General features: G+C 37.5%; 1 protein-coding gene across 3 annotated transcripts in view; it reads right to left on the reverse strand.

Moving 5' to 3' along the window:
• Positions 1–7,546: 7,546 nt before the first annotated feature.
• Positions 7,547–17,251, reverse strand: part of RBMS3 (RNA binding motif single stranded interacting protein 3) — a 709,804-nt gene continuing 700,099 nt past the window's right edge. For all 3 annotated transcript variants that reach the window (XM_048301460.1, XM_048301476.1, XM_048301468.1), the window contains 2 exons: positions 10,230–10,310; positions 7,547–7,678 (listed from right to left, as the gene is read on the reverse strand). In XM_048301460.1, coding sequence (XP_048157417.1) covers positions 7,547–7,678; positions 10,230–10,310 — 213 coding nt within the window. The remainder of the gene's footprint in view (positions 7,679–10,229; positions 10,311–17,251) is intronic.

The raw sequence follows: 17,251 nt of genomic DNA on the forward strand, positions 1-17,251 counted from the left end.
GTATTTATCTTTTAAGGTAAAAGCAAAATACCAAACCTGAACATCCAGATTTGATTTTTACAAGAATTCAGGTGTGATGGAAAGTACATACGCAGTTCAGTTTATGGATTTGATGTTACTTCTAGACCTCTGGGCCAGGCACCATTGCCTTAGACATCTAGAGTTGTTTCTGCAATCTTTCAGGAACTCTCGTGATATTTAAAGCTAAATTGGCAACACAGACAAAGATACTGACTTTACAAATTCAGGTGTTCAAAAAAAAAAAAAAGGAAAACAGAAACTAAACAGAGCATAATAATAAACTTTCAAAAAATCGTATTAGCCAGAACAAACATAAAGAAAACCAGTTTAAGATTTCAGAGGCCACCAAGTGACAACACCCATGCAGTGTGTTGCTATTTCACTGTTCACTTTTATCTCATTTTTAACTTTTAGAAATGAGTTACCACTTTCTGAGTATCTTGTAATTTCCAAGTAAGCTTTTTTCTTACCTTATGATCTATGACTGTTTATACTCAAGGCTCACAGTGTCTACAATTCATAGATTTCAAGTACCAGTTCACTGGTTTTTTTTGGGATCAGTAAGATGATGAATTGTATTTAAGGGGTCCATTTTCTTTCCTCTTCTCCTTCCTCTACTTCTTTGCTTTGTTTCTTTCGATTTCAAACACTATTGAACATTATAGCATGAAAAAAAAGGGAACAATTCTAATACAGAATGCACTTGAAACACTTTAAAGTGACAGGCACTGTGATACTGTGTTGCCTGCCTGGCTTAATAAAAAACACTGAGATTGTTTAACTTTGCTGAAAAAAATAAGAAAAATGTTTCTGAATGTATAAATAAAGCAGCAGAGTTCTGAATAGAAACAAGAAGGTACCTCAGCATATTCATCAGCCACATGGTAGCTACCTTGTAGCCTCATTGTTGATAGTAAATGAGACTTTGTGTGTGTCACATTAGAACTAACACAGAAACAAATGTCTTTATTTCATATTTAACTGACTTGTGCCTGGGGTTATCTCCATTTGTACAAATAATTCAGAGAGAGACAGAAAGAGAGTATGTGTAGAAAGGAAGAAAATAAGGCTAGATCGATTTTTTTCCCTCATATGCCCTCTAAAGAAAGAGGGAACCTTAATCTAAGGACAAAATTCAAGTGCCCCTCTCAAAAAGCAACAAGGAATGAGACAGCACATGAAACAGAAAGAGAGGTTTGGGGTTTTTTTCTGAATTGAAAACATGCTGTGGATGATGTTGTTCTTTTACTTTGGCATCATCTGGTTTTCAGAAGTGTTGAATATCAACAACTACTCTGGAGAAAGCAGAAGCTTTATCACTTCTGAAAATCAGGCCCTCTTCCTACAGTGAAGCACTGTGTGAACTCCCATTTCTCTCTTTTCTATGTTGCATATCTAGCAGCATTTACTTGGGAAACCCCCTCCCCCCTCCCACTATGTTAAAAAATACGATCTTGTTTTATCGGTTTAAAAAAATAATTGTGTTCTTTTCCCCAAAAAAGTCAGGTTAGGGAAACACAGACCTCTTTTTAGGATTGGGAAGCTGAATCAGATTGATCCAATACATATGTTTTAATTTCATTATTTTTAATGGATACCCTGTCTGTAATCCACCACAATAAATGTGATGAGCCTTCCCCTCTCTTCTGAATGGAGGAAAGTTTAAAAATGTTTGGTTTAATTTTCACACATAGATATGTGTGTATGTATGTATATATGGAAATGCTGCTTCACTTCTGCCTCCTTAAGGAAAAAAATCATCTTTTGACTTCCTTCTCACCTTTTTCATTTGTCTCTTTGGAAGAAGTAAGGGCCATAATCAAGATTTCTGTATGGAAAATAACTGTCATTCCTAAAACAGATTTTGGTAGATTAAATTTACAGTCTTTTTTTTTTTTTTTTGCCTAATCATACTAATTAGTGATTGTCAGCCAACATATTAAGACAACAGAAATCATAGCAGAGAAGAATAATTTTTAACTTCCTGCCTGCATGACAATACTACATAATTTTCAAAATTTTTGCTTGTAAGGGAAAGCTAAAATGAGAACAAAGATCAAGTTTGCTTTCTCCTATATCTACCTGGCAACTCAAATGCAACACTGAGAAATAAATGCAGAATTAAGGTGGCTATGCATGCTGGACGATGACAAAGACTGAGGTGAAGAAATGAATTGGTATGTTGGAATTCAGAAGGAAGACTGTTGTTTCAGTAGAAATACCAAAGATCAGGTAATTAAAGAGAAAAACTCATCAAAATTAAAGCCCACCTGGACAGATTAGTTGGTAACCCAATCCCCTTGCTTTGGGATGTTCTCCAAAGCACACCATCGAAAACCAGGACAGCTTCTAATACCAACTATTCTGAAATTTCCACTATAAACATATGCCGTATGTAAAACACCAGTGGAAGATAGTTTAAACAAACAAGAAAGTAAGAACTGGTCCGGCCATGTAGGTCAAATAAAGATAAAAAAAGAAAAAAAACCTCTATCTTCTGGACTGCGTTAGGGTGTCACTTCATCTTTGGTATAAAATAGGCCATCCATAGGCTGCATTTGTTCACAACTAGGAAAGACTACAGAAATTGTCAACAATTTCTTCTATCTATTGCTTTTTTTGCACTTTTTTTGACCATAAGCTCCTATCTACTTAAGTTTTTTTTAATGCTCTTAAGCTAGGTTTTTGCAATGTGACAAGCAAAGCAGACTAAAAACTTCTTAAAGCTCATAAAAAAGACTGCAGATAAAAAGCACTAATGCTTTTGCTAGCGATCACGCTTCGTAAATAAAAAAATCTGCATTCTGCAAGAAAAAACCCCTGCATTCTCTATAATGCAGCAAGTTTTTTTCTCAATTCAATAACTTTACTGTAAAATGCTTTAGCCTTCTAGAATTTTTTTCTGTCAACACTTAAGACAAAGTTCATAAAAGTCCCAGCATTTTTCCAATCCTTTCAGTTGCCACAGTTCCTTTATCATCAACTTTTCTTCAAAAGAAGAAAATCATTTTCTTTTAAACTGTACAGTTTATTTTTTGTTCACCCCAAAAACTCAGTCTATTAAACTTCTGCACCAGCACCGGTGTGAGCAGTTTCAATTCATTCTCGGGTTTTCTAACAAGACGTTGACAGCTTGCCTTGAGAGCCTTTGACGTCCTTAAAATTAAGGCAATTAAGATTCAAGATAAACCTTACCTAAACATTTCTTTTAAAAAAAACCCAAAAAACAAAAACCAAAAAACCACTCTAGATTTAAAACAAGAAGAAAAAGAAAATGAGAGAAAAAAGAGTAGCTTAATTTTTGAGGAAGACAATTGGTTTTCATCACAACTTGCTCCCTCTTGACATCATCAGTTTTTCTGTTAAAAAAAAAAAATAAAAAAAAAAAAATCTAGCTACACCTCCAGGTAAATTCTGAATTCAAATGTTCATCCAGATGAAATGTCAACCCAGAATTTTTCCTCTGGGCTTTTCCTTTAGTTGAAAAAAAAAAATATAGCAAAAATAAAATTGTCAGACTACATGACGGAACCATTTGCACAGCACATAAAAACACTGTTTTGTTTTCATTGGGAAAGGTAGAAAAAAAAAGCATTCATTTGACGCCTGTGCAAACTGGAAGCCAACTTCTTGTTCAGTGAAGTTTCTCCATTCAAGGCAAAGATTTCAGACCGACATTCTTCAGTCCTGTTTATTGTCTGTAAAAACAATTGAATTAAAGTGGTCATTAAGTCAAAACAACTTTGATATAGGCTCCTCTCCTTTTTTCCCACCCAATTCCCTTTAAAAGTTATCCAAGCTAAACTAACTCTGCAGCTGTTTAAATATGATACCACCACTAAGCTGAAAATAGTCAGGCAAAAATAGGGAACTCCTACTTTGGGGATGTTAACACATCCTAAGCAGATATGAATTTACTCTTTTAATGCTAAGCATTAATAGGCAGTCTAACTACACTGAAATGAGATGAATACATGGCTTAACGCTGTGTAAATCTTTCACAAGTAATTCAATAAGAGGGTGAACATTTTCATAATAATAAGTGCCACTATTTATTTTGGGTATTAATAACAAAATGAAGGATAAAATTACAATACAGGATATAACCAATTTGCTAAAGAGAACACATTTTCTGATGGCAAGAACAATTAGACTGTGGAGCAGTCTGCTTAATGAGCCAGTTAAGGCTAACTTAGCAGAAACCTTCAAGGCAATATTAATTAGAAAAATATATTTTTTATATCATATAGTGTCATATCTTTCTAAATTTAGCACAAAGAATAAGCAAAATTACCAACTTTTTTCTTACAGATGATACCTCTCATTTTGTCTTTTTGATGTTTCATGTCAGTTAAAGATATGTCAAATCTAGCTTATTTTAACAAGACAGTATGAGATTATTATGAGAGACCCAGAACCTACATAGAGATGCTATTCTGTGTCTAGGGCTATCCATAAGGCTATCCAACTGTTGCTTTTCCCACAGTCCTTAAAGCTTACATGGAAAAAATCATTTTCTGACCAAAGTTCAGCACAAGAAAATCCAGCACCTTTCCTTTTGCAAGCATTAAGCCATTTGCCTTGCCTAGTTTAAAACAAATTTTAAAATTAGGAGTTAAATTGTGAAGAATGTTGATGACCTAACATTTGCCACAGAACTTTTTGTCTGGGAGTATAAACACAGAGCTGCAGTTTTAAATATTAAATTTGCCAATGGACTTTTTCATTGCATGACGCCTGAAAATTAATGTTTTGAATGTTAAGAACAGATTTGTGTGGAATGCAACAATTAACTATTTTCTTCAGACTTTCTACTTTCAGAATTTCTTGTAGGAGTACTCAAGTTGGAAGCTCACGTCCTGAGATTTTACTGCCCCTCTGGGTCGAGTGGCTGCCACATGTATGAAAGTCCAATATCACCAAAGGGTCACAGCATTGAGTTTGCCTACAAAAGGCTCCAGAAAAACATAATTCTTTCCACATTTAAAATCAGATTTTATGTTTTCCAGCAGAATTTTGCTTGGAGGTAAGAGAGTATACTTTCTGGGGGCAAGGATATCCATTGAGCTCTGCTTCATAGTGTTCATGCTTTTATGTGCTTATTAAATATTTACAAGGAAAAAAGGGAGTAGCGTCTAAAATAATTAAGGTGATTTCCTCATAAAGTAGATTCCTCTGCTCAGAATCAAGGACTGTTTTTATCTACACAATAGGTAGCCAGGTTTTTGCCATGAAGTTACCATTTCTGAACTCTGTGGGTGGGATCCTCAAGTATAGCATTCAGCATATTAAATAAAAGAACACAAATGCTGATTAAAAAGTGGAACTAAGAATTGAAGTTTCATGGTTTATTTTTACTTACAAAGAGAGTACAGAGTCCTTATACCACCCAGTTCATTCTTAGCACATTGCCTCTCCTTTGTTGCCTGCAATTTCATGATAGTTGCAAAGAAAATAAATGTAAGGAAATATACCGTTATAACTTTTCTCCTGACTGATCAGCTCCCATGAAATAACTTTATATAGTCTGCCTGTTCCTTTGCCTTTATCTGACAAAATCACTGTCCAGTCGTGGTAATTACTTTCTTGTATTTCTCATTGACAATCACTATTGTATATCAGGCATGATGTTTGTTATTAATAAATGTGCCCTTTGAAAAGCAGAGTAATAAAATTATATTTTAATTATAAAACAACTTCACTTGGTTTTATATTAAAGGTTACTGGAATATTTTGTCAGAAGTTAATTTTTAAAGACAGAGGTTGTGTATAGTTTGGTTTGTTTCTACAGCTTCCCACACTGCATTTCTGCCTGCAACTGGCAGATATAAATAGAGGGCCCATTTCAGATAAAAAATATACTGAAATAAGCATAATAAAAAAATCTGTAGTGGATCTGCCTGTCTGATTAAAAAAGAAAGAAACTCCTCCGAATATAAATGCCGGTGCCATTACAAGTATATCCATCGCTGCAAAAAAGGCTGTAGCTGACAAGGAAAGATGAGGCATCCCATTCTCAGGGAATTCACCAGACAGGCAAGAAACACAGCACCCATTTCAATAAAGAATTGCAATGTAGTTTCCTCCTAGGCTGGAAAAATGCCAGAATCTGCAGCTCACAGCTATCTTATGAGGGCTTCTAGACCTAAGCCTTTATGAGGACTTCTAAATCTAAGTCCTTTTGCTTCGAGATGTAAGAGAAAGGCAACTGAGACACAGGAATGGTCATATCCAAACACTACGGAACACACCAAGCCAACAGGATGGTACAGACATATTTCTCTCTTTGCCTTTTATATTCTGTAAGTATTTTGGAATAAGTATTTTATAGGTGCTAGAGAGACTGGCAGCTAGAAAGGATGAGCACACATAGTCTGTGTCTCCAATTGCGTAGCTCGTGGTTGACTGTTTTTGTAATATGTTCATACCGACAGATATAGGCATGACAAAAGAAATAGTGAGGTCTTCTGTCTCATGGTGGTCAAAACCACATAAATCTGAAACAATTTGATACTCATATGGTAGACAAACAAATACATTTTCCAGAGGTCAAAAATGAAGTAAAGCAATTGACAAATTGGCATAATTCTAATCTTTCCTATACCAGCTCATATCTGATGCCTCTGTAAGTAGAGAGTCATGATGCATTGACTGACATATCTATTGTATTTCTTGTCTATTTCTCAACCTTCTTCCCCAAGATAAAATGTGTAATTCTCTTTTTACAGTGATGATGGTGTTCAATATACATGTATTAATGAAGGACTGGATTTGTGCTCCTTCCTAGAATCTGTCCAACATTTATCAGTTCCAGTGAGTACCCTGTCACTAAGTAACTTTCCCTTTGTGAAGAGTTTTGTTGTAGCAGAGAGAAGAGCTGTGTTTGAAGAGATTATTCTGAAGATGAAGGGACTCTTTAGGAGTTCTAAATACAGCTGTCAGTTTATAAATTTTGAACTCTCCAAGGTATTCCATGGGAAGTAAACAAAGGGAGCAGAAGAATGGAGACAGATCAAGCAGCGCTTCTACCCACCTCTTTCTTATCCCTTCTTCTTCCATTTCCAGGTCCTGCCTATTCTGTGTCTGCATGGCACAGTTTTGCACAATCACAAATACAAACCTGGGGTGATTTTTACTGCTTCATTAACTACAGTTTCAGAAAGAAATCTTTACATGTGCCAATGTGTCCTGTGCCAGTATTTTTACCACTGCAAAATTTAAGCCCTTTTTAACCTCTGATGCCAGATGCAGCTTTAGCCCAGCATGACGATTGTTAATGCAGTTGTTGAGATCCTTCTGAGTCCAGAAAAGCAGCAGACAGTTAGAGAGCATATCATTGTGGGCAGGAGCTCAAGGACATTTTGCCAAGTTGAGGCCATCAGCCAAAACCTTTTTACACTGCGATATATCTAGAATTCATCTGAACTTAACAAAGCTATTCTGAATTTAAATTGCGGAAAGAGGGAGTCAAATTTGGCCTGCTATTATCAATAAGCAAACTTCTGACTCCAAAGCCTATGCCGACTTACTTAGACTGTTGGTAAGAATATGCAGGCGCATGTTCACTGGATGTTTCCACTGTCATCTGTTGCTGTTGACCACTGGCTTCCTGTGATGAAGATGCTACTGTCTGTGGAGAAGTATCAGCAACAACACCCTAGGGAATCAAATGAGAACATGAAAAACTTACTGATTTTGCTCACGGCAGTGAATCACGTAAAGGAGCTCAGCACCAGCTCACCATTCACGCATTTCTCTAGAGATCAAGAGAGTTTGAGGTAGCAGAACCACATGCTAACACAACAAACTCCATCAGTTTTAGAAAGCTAATTTGGCAACAAGAAGCTTTCTCAGCCTACCAGTAGTAGTTTGCTCTCACAGGCTGCAGTGAAAAACACCTTCCCCTTTGAGGGCAGTTCCTGCCCATTCAAAGCTAGAGGTAAATCTTCTGATTTTGGTGGATTCTGGGTTTTACTTCTTGGCTTTTTCACGACATACGTATGGCTCTTCTAATTTTTGCTGACCTACTCCAACTTCACAGTGAGTTCACATTTATTTTGTTTGATTTAAAATGCAATAAAGGCATAATCTAGGCTCACTGCTCTCCACTTTACTACATATCCAACAGAATTTTAGTCACCTTAGAAAAATGCTGCCTGCTTCTACGCACTGTTTCTATGCGCATTCCTTTCAAAAATAAATTTGCTTTACACTAAAGACTTTAATCTGTTAAGTCAAAGCTCCAATGAAGTTTTGTTTATATGTTTGCAAAAAGTAGATAAGTAAACACGCAAAAGATTATATTCATTAATTTAACATTATGCACAATTTCTTATCCTATTTAGACAGTCTGAATATTACTTGGTTTAAGTTTTCGGTATGCTTTCAAAGCAAGCCACATTTTCTTTCCTCTACTCTCATGCTTGGTATGTTGGTCACATGAATAGCAAGCCTCTTCAGGGAACATGCTTTATTACTCTATTGCACACAACAGAGCCAGAAGAGGGAGCACAAAGCACTTGATTTGTTTTTATTTGAGTCCCATGTAAACAACAGGTAGCTTATTTTAAAGCATCTGTTAAAATATCAGTTTCATTTTTCAGAAATTCTTCGTATCTATTGCTTAGCAGACTGCCAGCATTATCTTTTTCTGTCTACTTCCTTGTCTTTATCCTTCTGCTTTTGTTCATCTCATCTTGAGATTGTAAGCTCTCTGGGGCAGAGACTGTATGTTTTTGGTCTCTGCTTGTGGAGCATCCAGCATGGTAGGGTCCTGGTTCATGATGCTACATGAATACAGATAAACATTAACAATAATCATCATCACAGGATAAGAGAAAAACAGGCTATAGATTCAGATAATGTTTTGATTATTATAGTAGATAATTATGACATCAAGTTACTTTAGAAGGCATGAATATACTAGCGAGTGATGGGGAGAAGGGCTCGACAAGTAATTTAAATTAACCTTAATTCTCATTTGGACAGGTCAGCATGGTGTGCAGCCAATGCCGTTGTATGAACCAGTATCTATCCCAACCAGTCTCTGTCCCACCATCTCCTTTTAATTCAGATTTTTATCTACCTGATTTTGACTTAAGAATGGCAATTGAAAAGAGGCACCCACAGTACATTTGCAAACAAATGAAGTTTAGGGCAAAAATTATACCGAGGCAAAAAGGACTGAAACACAACCAGCTCAGTATGACATAACAGTAGTAGCCTTTCCTGTGGGACCTTATCTGGCAATAATTGCAAAGAACTAGGAGAAAACAGGATAAGCCCACTTGACTGCTGGTGAAGCCATGCCAGCAGTAGCACTAACTCACATCCTCAAAGCACAGAGTAGTAATAGCACAAAATCCAAAGTCCACACAGATGAAGACAGAAGTACAGAGACCCTGGCACTCCTTGCCTTACCCCAGAGCAGGGCAGAAGTTGTTAATACAAGAGGGTAGTGCCAAAGAGAAACACACAGGGAAGAGGATGCCAAGGCTCCCTCCTCTCGCTGTGCTCAGTTGCCCTTATGAAGCTTCACAGAAGTGGAGGCCAAGCTGACGCTCTCCCAGCAGCTTGTGGTCTACAGGGTTGAGTAAATACTTACTCATTAGACTGTCATCAGCATGACTCAGCCCCAAGGAGGGAGGGAGCGAATCCTTCCTCAAGGATGAAAAGCACTCAGTCAGTGCAGCATCCTCCACGTCTGTATATACAAGAGGAAGGTTTCCATTGCTCAATCACTTTTTCTGGTGGCTAAATGTTTCAGCAATTACCTATGCTTGCTAAGGACCGCATCAAACCCTCTTGCAATCTTCTCTTCTTGAAATCTCTTTTGGTTTCGTGGTCTGCCTGCTGGGTTTGTTTTCCTGTCTCTTCCCATCTCCCTCCCAAGTACATGGGGAAAAAATAGTCATAATCACTGATGTTTTATTCCATGACCTGCTGTACAACAAAACAAATGCAAAACAAGAGCCCTTGCAAATAATTAAAAAAAAAATAAAAGAGGGGTTAGAAAAAAGAAGGAAAAGGAAAGAAAGAAAACAAAAAGAGAAAGAAATGTGCAGTCCTAATTAAAAAAGCTGGAAGCTTCCAGCCACCACTCCATAAAGAACCTTTAGGCCCCTTTCAAACAACAGGTGCAAGAAGGCATAATAGATAAGAGTTCTGCTCCCCCTTCACTCTACTTTCATGAATAGAGATAAACTTACTTCAATAGGGACAGCTGTTGGAGGCACAGGAGTGTACTGGGGAATGTAGGTCCCTTGCATAGGTGCAGCAGCAGTCATGTACTAGAACAAATCAAAAGCAAATGAACAGAAGAAAACCACAATTAAGATGCATAAAACCATGTTAGAAGCATGACATTATTTCAATTTCCCATTCAGAGTTTTTTAGTTAGTGTATAGCATATTATTTCTTTTAATTAGGAACTTTAGGTAATGGTACAATTTACCCAGCTATAAAGGTAATATCTGAATATAGGCAATAGTAAACATTTCTCTGATAGAAGCAGATTGTTCTAAAATTGAGAGACTCCTATTTGTACTTACAAAAATCTCAGTGGAGTCATGAGAGCAGCATATATATATATACACACACATATATATGTAGTGGTTACAGATACAAAGCAGTCTAAACAATCTTTTGGAGTCTCATTGACCTTATCTAATGACACCTACAAAATAGGAAGCATAAAATTTGAGAGGTTTATTCCAATCTATATTTAACCCCATCAACAACAGCAGCTGAGTTTACAGGGACACAAAGCTGCAGAGAGGTGCAATCCAAGACAGGAGAAATAAAGGAAGAGGAAGATCCATCTGGAGTTTCTCCTTTTGTACACAGATACCTTAGCTAAATTCTGATGTCTTATTCTTACTATCCAGGGATCTTTCCCATGCATTTTGAAGCTTGGGAAAATTACTATTATAGCATCAATTTGTATTAGCTTCTCTGAAATACTGTCTCTCCCATGTACTACAAGACAATCTTTTTTAAAATTCACGTGTGCATGTGAGTTTTGTCATTGTTATGGCACTGACCTCTTTATACACAGCACTTCTCAAAAAGCTCTTGAACTGAATGCAACAGTCATTGTTCAAATTTTCAAATAAAATATCAATATTAAGTTCTTAGATCTATATGTACTTTTCTTTCTACAATCCAGTCCTAACTACATGTCTTCACTGACAAGAATCTCAGAATGTGCCTGATCCCCCATCTGACTGTATGACACTTCCACTACATGTTATCTTCAAAGACACACCAAAGATCTGAATCAGCCCACAATGTATTTGATGAATTTTAAAATGAGTTAAATATATCTCTGCTTCCTGGCAGAGCTAGGAAGTGCTTGCAAGATTTTATTCTGCTGTTTACAGTAAAATTTACATTTAAAGCACTCTCCCACCTCAATTCTAAACGAACTGGATGGTTTGATATGCCTGTCACAAACATGCATTATGAAATTGCAAAGTGGGGTGCAGACTGCAGTAATGCTGGAGAAACGCCTAAGGGAATGACAACAGCATATGTAAGAATCTCACAGCTAAATTCTGAAGTATTCTTTCACGTAGAAGAAAATAAAAAGTATTTAAGTAAATTGTTTTCTATTAAAAAAAATAAGTGAGGATCATATGTGATATAGAATGCATACTTGCAATATGAGCAGCATATGGTGTTGGGAACCATCACAATATTTTTACCCAAATTCACAGTATTTTGCTTAACTTGAGCAAAGAGACAGGAGTGCCCCCAGTGTCTGTGTGCCTGTATCAGGCCATGTTTTTCTGCAGCTCTTTTTCCTTGTTCTTCAGGAAGAGAATTGAATTCAATAGTGTTTTTTATGAAGGCTAACCCACCAAAAGCATTAGGCCAACTCTCCCTATTGTCCTCAGTACAGCTGGGCTGTTCTCCTGCCTCACAGATTAAGAGCTAATGAGAATGTTACAGCAGGGTGTTCCAGAGCCACTTCTGCTCCATTCATTCTGCCTTGTAACGCTGCCTTCACATGTTGGGAAGACATCTGTTGTGTAGCATTGTTCTAAATGTGTCAATATTTAACATTTACCTGAAGCACGCTTTCTTAGACTTCTGCAACGACCTGCAAAGGTGCTAAACATCTAAGCAGTCTAGCATCACTTGTACAAATATATATAGAGTTTATTTGAAAGTGTTAATTTAAATAATAAAGTGGTCTCATTCAACTTGAACATCTTCTGATTTCTTCCTTAAACCTGGCAGAAGATCAACACTCAGACTCATGCAGTTGTCTGCCATTCCCTTACCTTACACATAAACCCAGGCGACTTAAGACATAAATATCAAATTATTCAATTGCCTTTTAATTCATACCACTCCATTTTTGCAAAATCCTTTGGCATTGTGTTCTGTAGCACAACAATGGAAACTGTCTGGGAATTAATTGATGTCTTCGCTGACTCTAAAAGCACTGCTCTCAGTATTTGTGCAGTTTCTTTCTCTATTATTTTTTATCTCTTGAGGCAGATCCTGATCTTACTTTCCAGACTACTTCATGTTGCTTCTTTCACAGCCAGACAATCTCTAGGGAAAACTGTACTGTTGACTTGAATGTCACTGGTGGCCCTGGCCAAAGCCTGCTTGCCCTTGTCTTTTCAGACACTCACACCTCCCCACACTCTCCTGGTTTAGTTTTTTTTGCAGGAGTTTTAACTGAGTTCAGCCAAACAGCAATGATTTAAAGCACTGGAGACCAAAGCTACCCAGTTACTTGCCAGACTCCCTGGAGAACTGTAGGAGAGTGACTTCTCCCCTGAATATAACATTCTGCTTGTCTAAATGTCTTCTCTAGTGGTGGTTCAGTTTTTTTGATAAATCCTTTTGGGTTCTACAATTAAAAAGACGAATGTTGTGAGCCAAATTAGTCCCACCAATGGCACAAATGAAGTCATAGTACTTGTGGCAAAGAATTTGATCCTAGGAGAATTCAGCCAAGGCTCAGTGGTACAGACTACTGGTGCTTAACTGGTCCAGTTGGTCCTGGACCACACAGCAGCAGTGGTCTGTATCACAGGTACACATATTTTGCCCTCCAGTGAAATGTCCAAACATATTTAATGTCTTCCTCTTTATGAATGTAAAGAGACCCTCGCCATTTCAGGCAGGAGTTATTCGGTCGACAATTAAACATGTTACTGGGGCTTGGAACTGATTCTCCATCTCCAGGGTCTCACTAAAGGTTTCATTGAGGCTTCTGTAAAAATCTTTACCAACCTATAAAGGACAACTCCAGCTTAGTTCTCAGAGATACATAATTGGTGTCTAGTATCTGAAGTCCCCTCACATGCAGCACAGGGAGTCCCAGCTGAGACCACATGAATTCGGGAGTGTCTGCCCTGCTGGATCAGTTTCTACCATGGGAAGCCAAGTGCTGAGAAGCTGTTTTAGCTTAGTTTGTTTACTAATAGTGTAATGAAAATGGAGACAGATTAATTTTTATTATAATTGACACTAGCTCAAGCAAGTTCACATGTATTTCTTTCCTTTGCGAACTACATAACTCTAATTCTCTGATCTCACAGGGTAATAGAGATTACATAGTCCTAAGGCACAATGTCAGTGTTGATACTTACATCAATGGGTTTGGATAATGCAAGAGTTGAATTCCTTGTCATGAATATCCACAGTTGGTTGTTTAGCAAAAAGCTTCCTGAACACTGCTGCTCAGTAGCTTCCATATCCAGCACACAACGAGCCCTCTGGAATCTGTGTCTCTCCCTGGGTATCCCAGACACTTCACCTAGCTAGTCTACTAAAAATGTGCTCTGGATGTGTTAAAGTGAGTAGAGCCCATGCTAGGAGGTGGAAAAGAACTCCAGAAATTATTCTGAGATTTAAAGAAAAGTTAAATATTTTAAATCCACTCAGTTTAAGACCACCCTGGATGAAAATTCTAGTCTAAGGACATACCTGAGCTGAGGGACTCTGTTGTAATGCAGCTCGATTTGGATCACAGCTGCTGTAAATGTACATACTTTACATATGGCATCCCATCTACCTCAAGATACTCATGTAACCTGGAAGTAGGCAGACAGCAAACAGGACATCTATGTCCGAAGACGATCACTGGGATTTATTTTCTCCATGAACCACACTCATTACTTTTTTTTATCCACACATATATGAGAAACAGAGACAGCATGACTCACGTGCTCAGCTCAGCAGCACCCAGCTAAATCTGCTAAATATTAGTATTATGAACACTGAAATGAGAGAATCTGAAAAATCCAAATGCATCCTTTCCTTGCCATGTGTTTCCATCAGGATGAAAGATTCTTGAGCTGTGATGTGATCGGTCATTCAACAAGGTATGTGCAAGGTAGAAGAAAGCACCGTTCATTCTTCCACAACTGTACAGGCTTTGTGGGTCTAAAAGTAGGAGCTGCTTATTTCTGACAGTAAAATGAATAGTGACTCTACAGGCACAGATGATGGATCTGGAGGTTATAAAGGAGCTTTTTTTGGCACTCTGATCCTTGAAGAGCTGGTAATTTCTGCTGCAGAAAACTACTACATTGCTGGTGGCAACATGCTCTTAATTTGCTTGTAAGCTATTGTTTTCTTCATACAGTACAGAGAATGCATGTTCTCAGCACTGAAGATGTGCAGTACTATAATATAATTCATGCTTTATGATGCCCGACTGCTTAATTCAGACAGCACTTATCAGGTACCAATTTAGTCTATATGCTACATTAAGAATTCTACTCACACCTTTTCCAATGGGGTTTTTGTTTCTTACCATTTTGAAACTACTTAAATGTGTGAAAAAATATATAGCTAGAAAATGAGAGTGTTAATGTACACGTCTGCTCTCCTTTCAGATACTACTCTCTGTGACTACAAACAGTTAAATGCAAGGAGGTAACAAATGAGGAAGTGGGTTGAGGGGACAAAATGAGATCCCTCAAGAATAATTAGAGAGCAACATCGCTTCTTAGAGATCTGCAAACAGCGGGGTGTCCCAGCCTGGCTCCAGCAAGAACGGTGTTAAGCCTGCAGCAAACACTAAACCCATAAAGGTGACAGGCATTGGGAAATAAAAAACAGGAGGAAGGCAGCTGCCTGTACCTGGCAGAGTGAGGGAGAATGTTGCAGTAGGATAATATGGTTTACCCGTCAAAGGTGGAGCTGAGTCACCTACAGGGAGATTATAGGAGCTTTTACATTGAGACTATGGCACAGGTCATGTCCATTTATTCATTTGCCCTAATCAGCCCCTAGCCTGCCTTTCTCAGGCCCAGGTTAAGGCAGAGTCAGGCAACTGAGGTTGACAGCTGAGGTACATAGCAAACACCAGTCATTAGTTACTGAATTTCAGCTGAGACAGTGCCTGAAAGAGTGCCTCTTGCAAGACCAAACTATTCCATTTACATCACCAGAAGAGTTTGGCTGCACACTCTGTTTAAGTTCTGAGGGCCATCATTAACAGAACATATAAGAAACCGCCCTAAAGTTCAGTTCTGTTTATAGGCCTAGCTGCCTATAAAATAACACAGCTGTGATTAGATGGAGGCTGCTGCAGTTACATTAACTCCCTTGGTCACTATGAGTACTGTGGGATTTTAGAGTGACAACAGTTGATAATCTGATCAATGCTGAATAAGTTTCCTGGTATAAAGAAAACAAAAAAGAATTTACAAAATGAGATAGTAACAGATAGGTTGCAGTAAATCTGGAAGCCTCAAACAACACTCAAAATCAGTAGACTTACTAAGGACAAATGGCAATGAGCAAGGAAAAAATGTTAAAGAAGCCTTTTATAAATTCTACGTGCAAATGTTCTTTTCTGGTGTTTTGCTTTGGTTTTATATCAATGTATATCTGTTGCAAGAATCAGAAATCTCTTTCCTTATATCATCAGTTTCCATGTTCCTGGGAAGGCACAGAGCCTTTTCAGTAAAGGTGAGAGCCAAAATGCAGAAGCCTTTAAGCATTTACACCACCACAGCCTGCTGAAGGGAGATTAAATGGGAAGTCTTACATGAGCAAATGCTAAACCATGTATCTTAAATAAGCAAGGATTCCAGAATCTGGTCTTCAATGACTATTTGTGGTTTCATATCACCGCATGAACTATAGTACAGTGATAATGACTTAGCTTTTCAGGATTCCCAGAATTAATGCCAGGGTTTGTTTCTGCTTTTTTTTTAATCTTTTAAACTATCTGAGAAGTCTAGACACTGCATCACTCACAGAATTATGTGAAAACATTTGCATTGCTGGAAAACTGAAGGAAATGAGTCTGTTGGCTGAATTTATTTTTATCTTTCTTTTTTTTTTTCTTTTTTTTTTTTTACCCCGTGAAGGAAACCTGCCCTTCCACTTTCAAATCTCTTTCCCTGCAAAGAATAAAAATTGCATCTCTCTTTGACCATTGCTCGTGGTTATAACTGTAATGAAATACAGAATAAAACTGCTGGTTTTTTCTCTCTGGTTCCACCTTCTCATTTGAAAATACCCTGCTCTCCAACAGAAAAGAACATTGTCTTGCTGTGTCCTCTTATCCCATAGTCTGGCATGGAGACATGGGAACTCAGGAAGAGAAAAGGACCATCTAGTTCATCAGCGCCAGCGGCAGTTCAGTGAAATACAATATCCAGCTGCCACAGTTTTCACTTTAAACTTAAAATATCTTTTGCTACCCAGAAGCATTCTCATTTTCCAGCTCAATCCTGTACTTATTCAATGCCTGTTATTAATTTCACTTTCTCCCAATTAAAGAATGGGAGAATAAACGATACAAAGTTTTTGCATATATTACAATAATTTTGCTAATAATTATCAGTCAGGCCTAAAATATAATAATATAATTCCATTTTACCACAAAATTACCATAGCCCTATCAAGAACAGCTCTGTCATTCAACAGAATCCCATCGCTGGGCCACTGCACTCATTGTTCAGGCAGAGAATAGAAATCTTTACCGGATTTAACATTCCTTCCCTGCTGCTCAGTAATACAAATGTATTTAGGAATGCTGGCTATCAATTCTCTTTCAACCTTCCTAATGAGATGTTACCTAATTCTCTGAGCAAGTTAAATGAAGGTAGAGAGAATAATAACTTCAAGAACTATATTTGCAAACTAATCTCCTTTTCTCTTCAGAAGTTCTAAACATCCTGCACAAATCCCTATCTTTGGAAATCAGATAATACAAAGGTATAGAAGGAAAAGTGTAGATGAGCTA

This window comes from Corvus hawaiiensis, chromosome 1, assembly GCF_020740725.1.
Source record: "Corvus hawaiiensis isolate bCorHaw1 chromosome 1, bCorHaw1.pri.cur, whole genome shotgun sequence".
NCBI classification, from domain to species: Eukaryota; Metazoa; Chordata; class Aves; order Passeriformes; family Corvidae; genus Corvus; species Corvus hawaiiensis.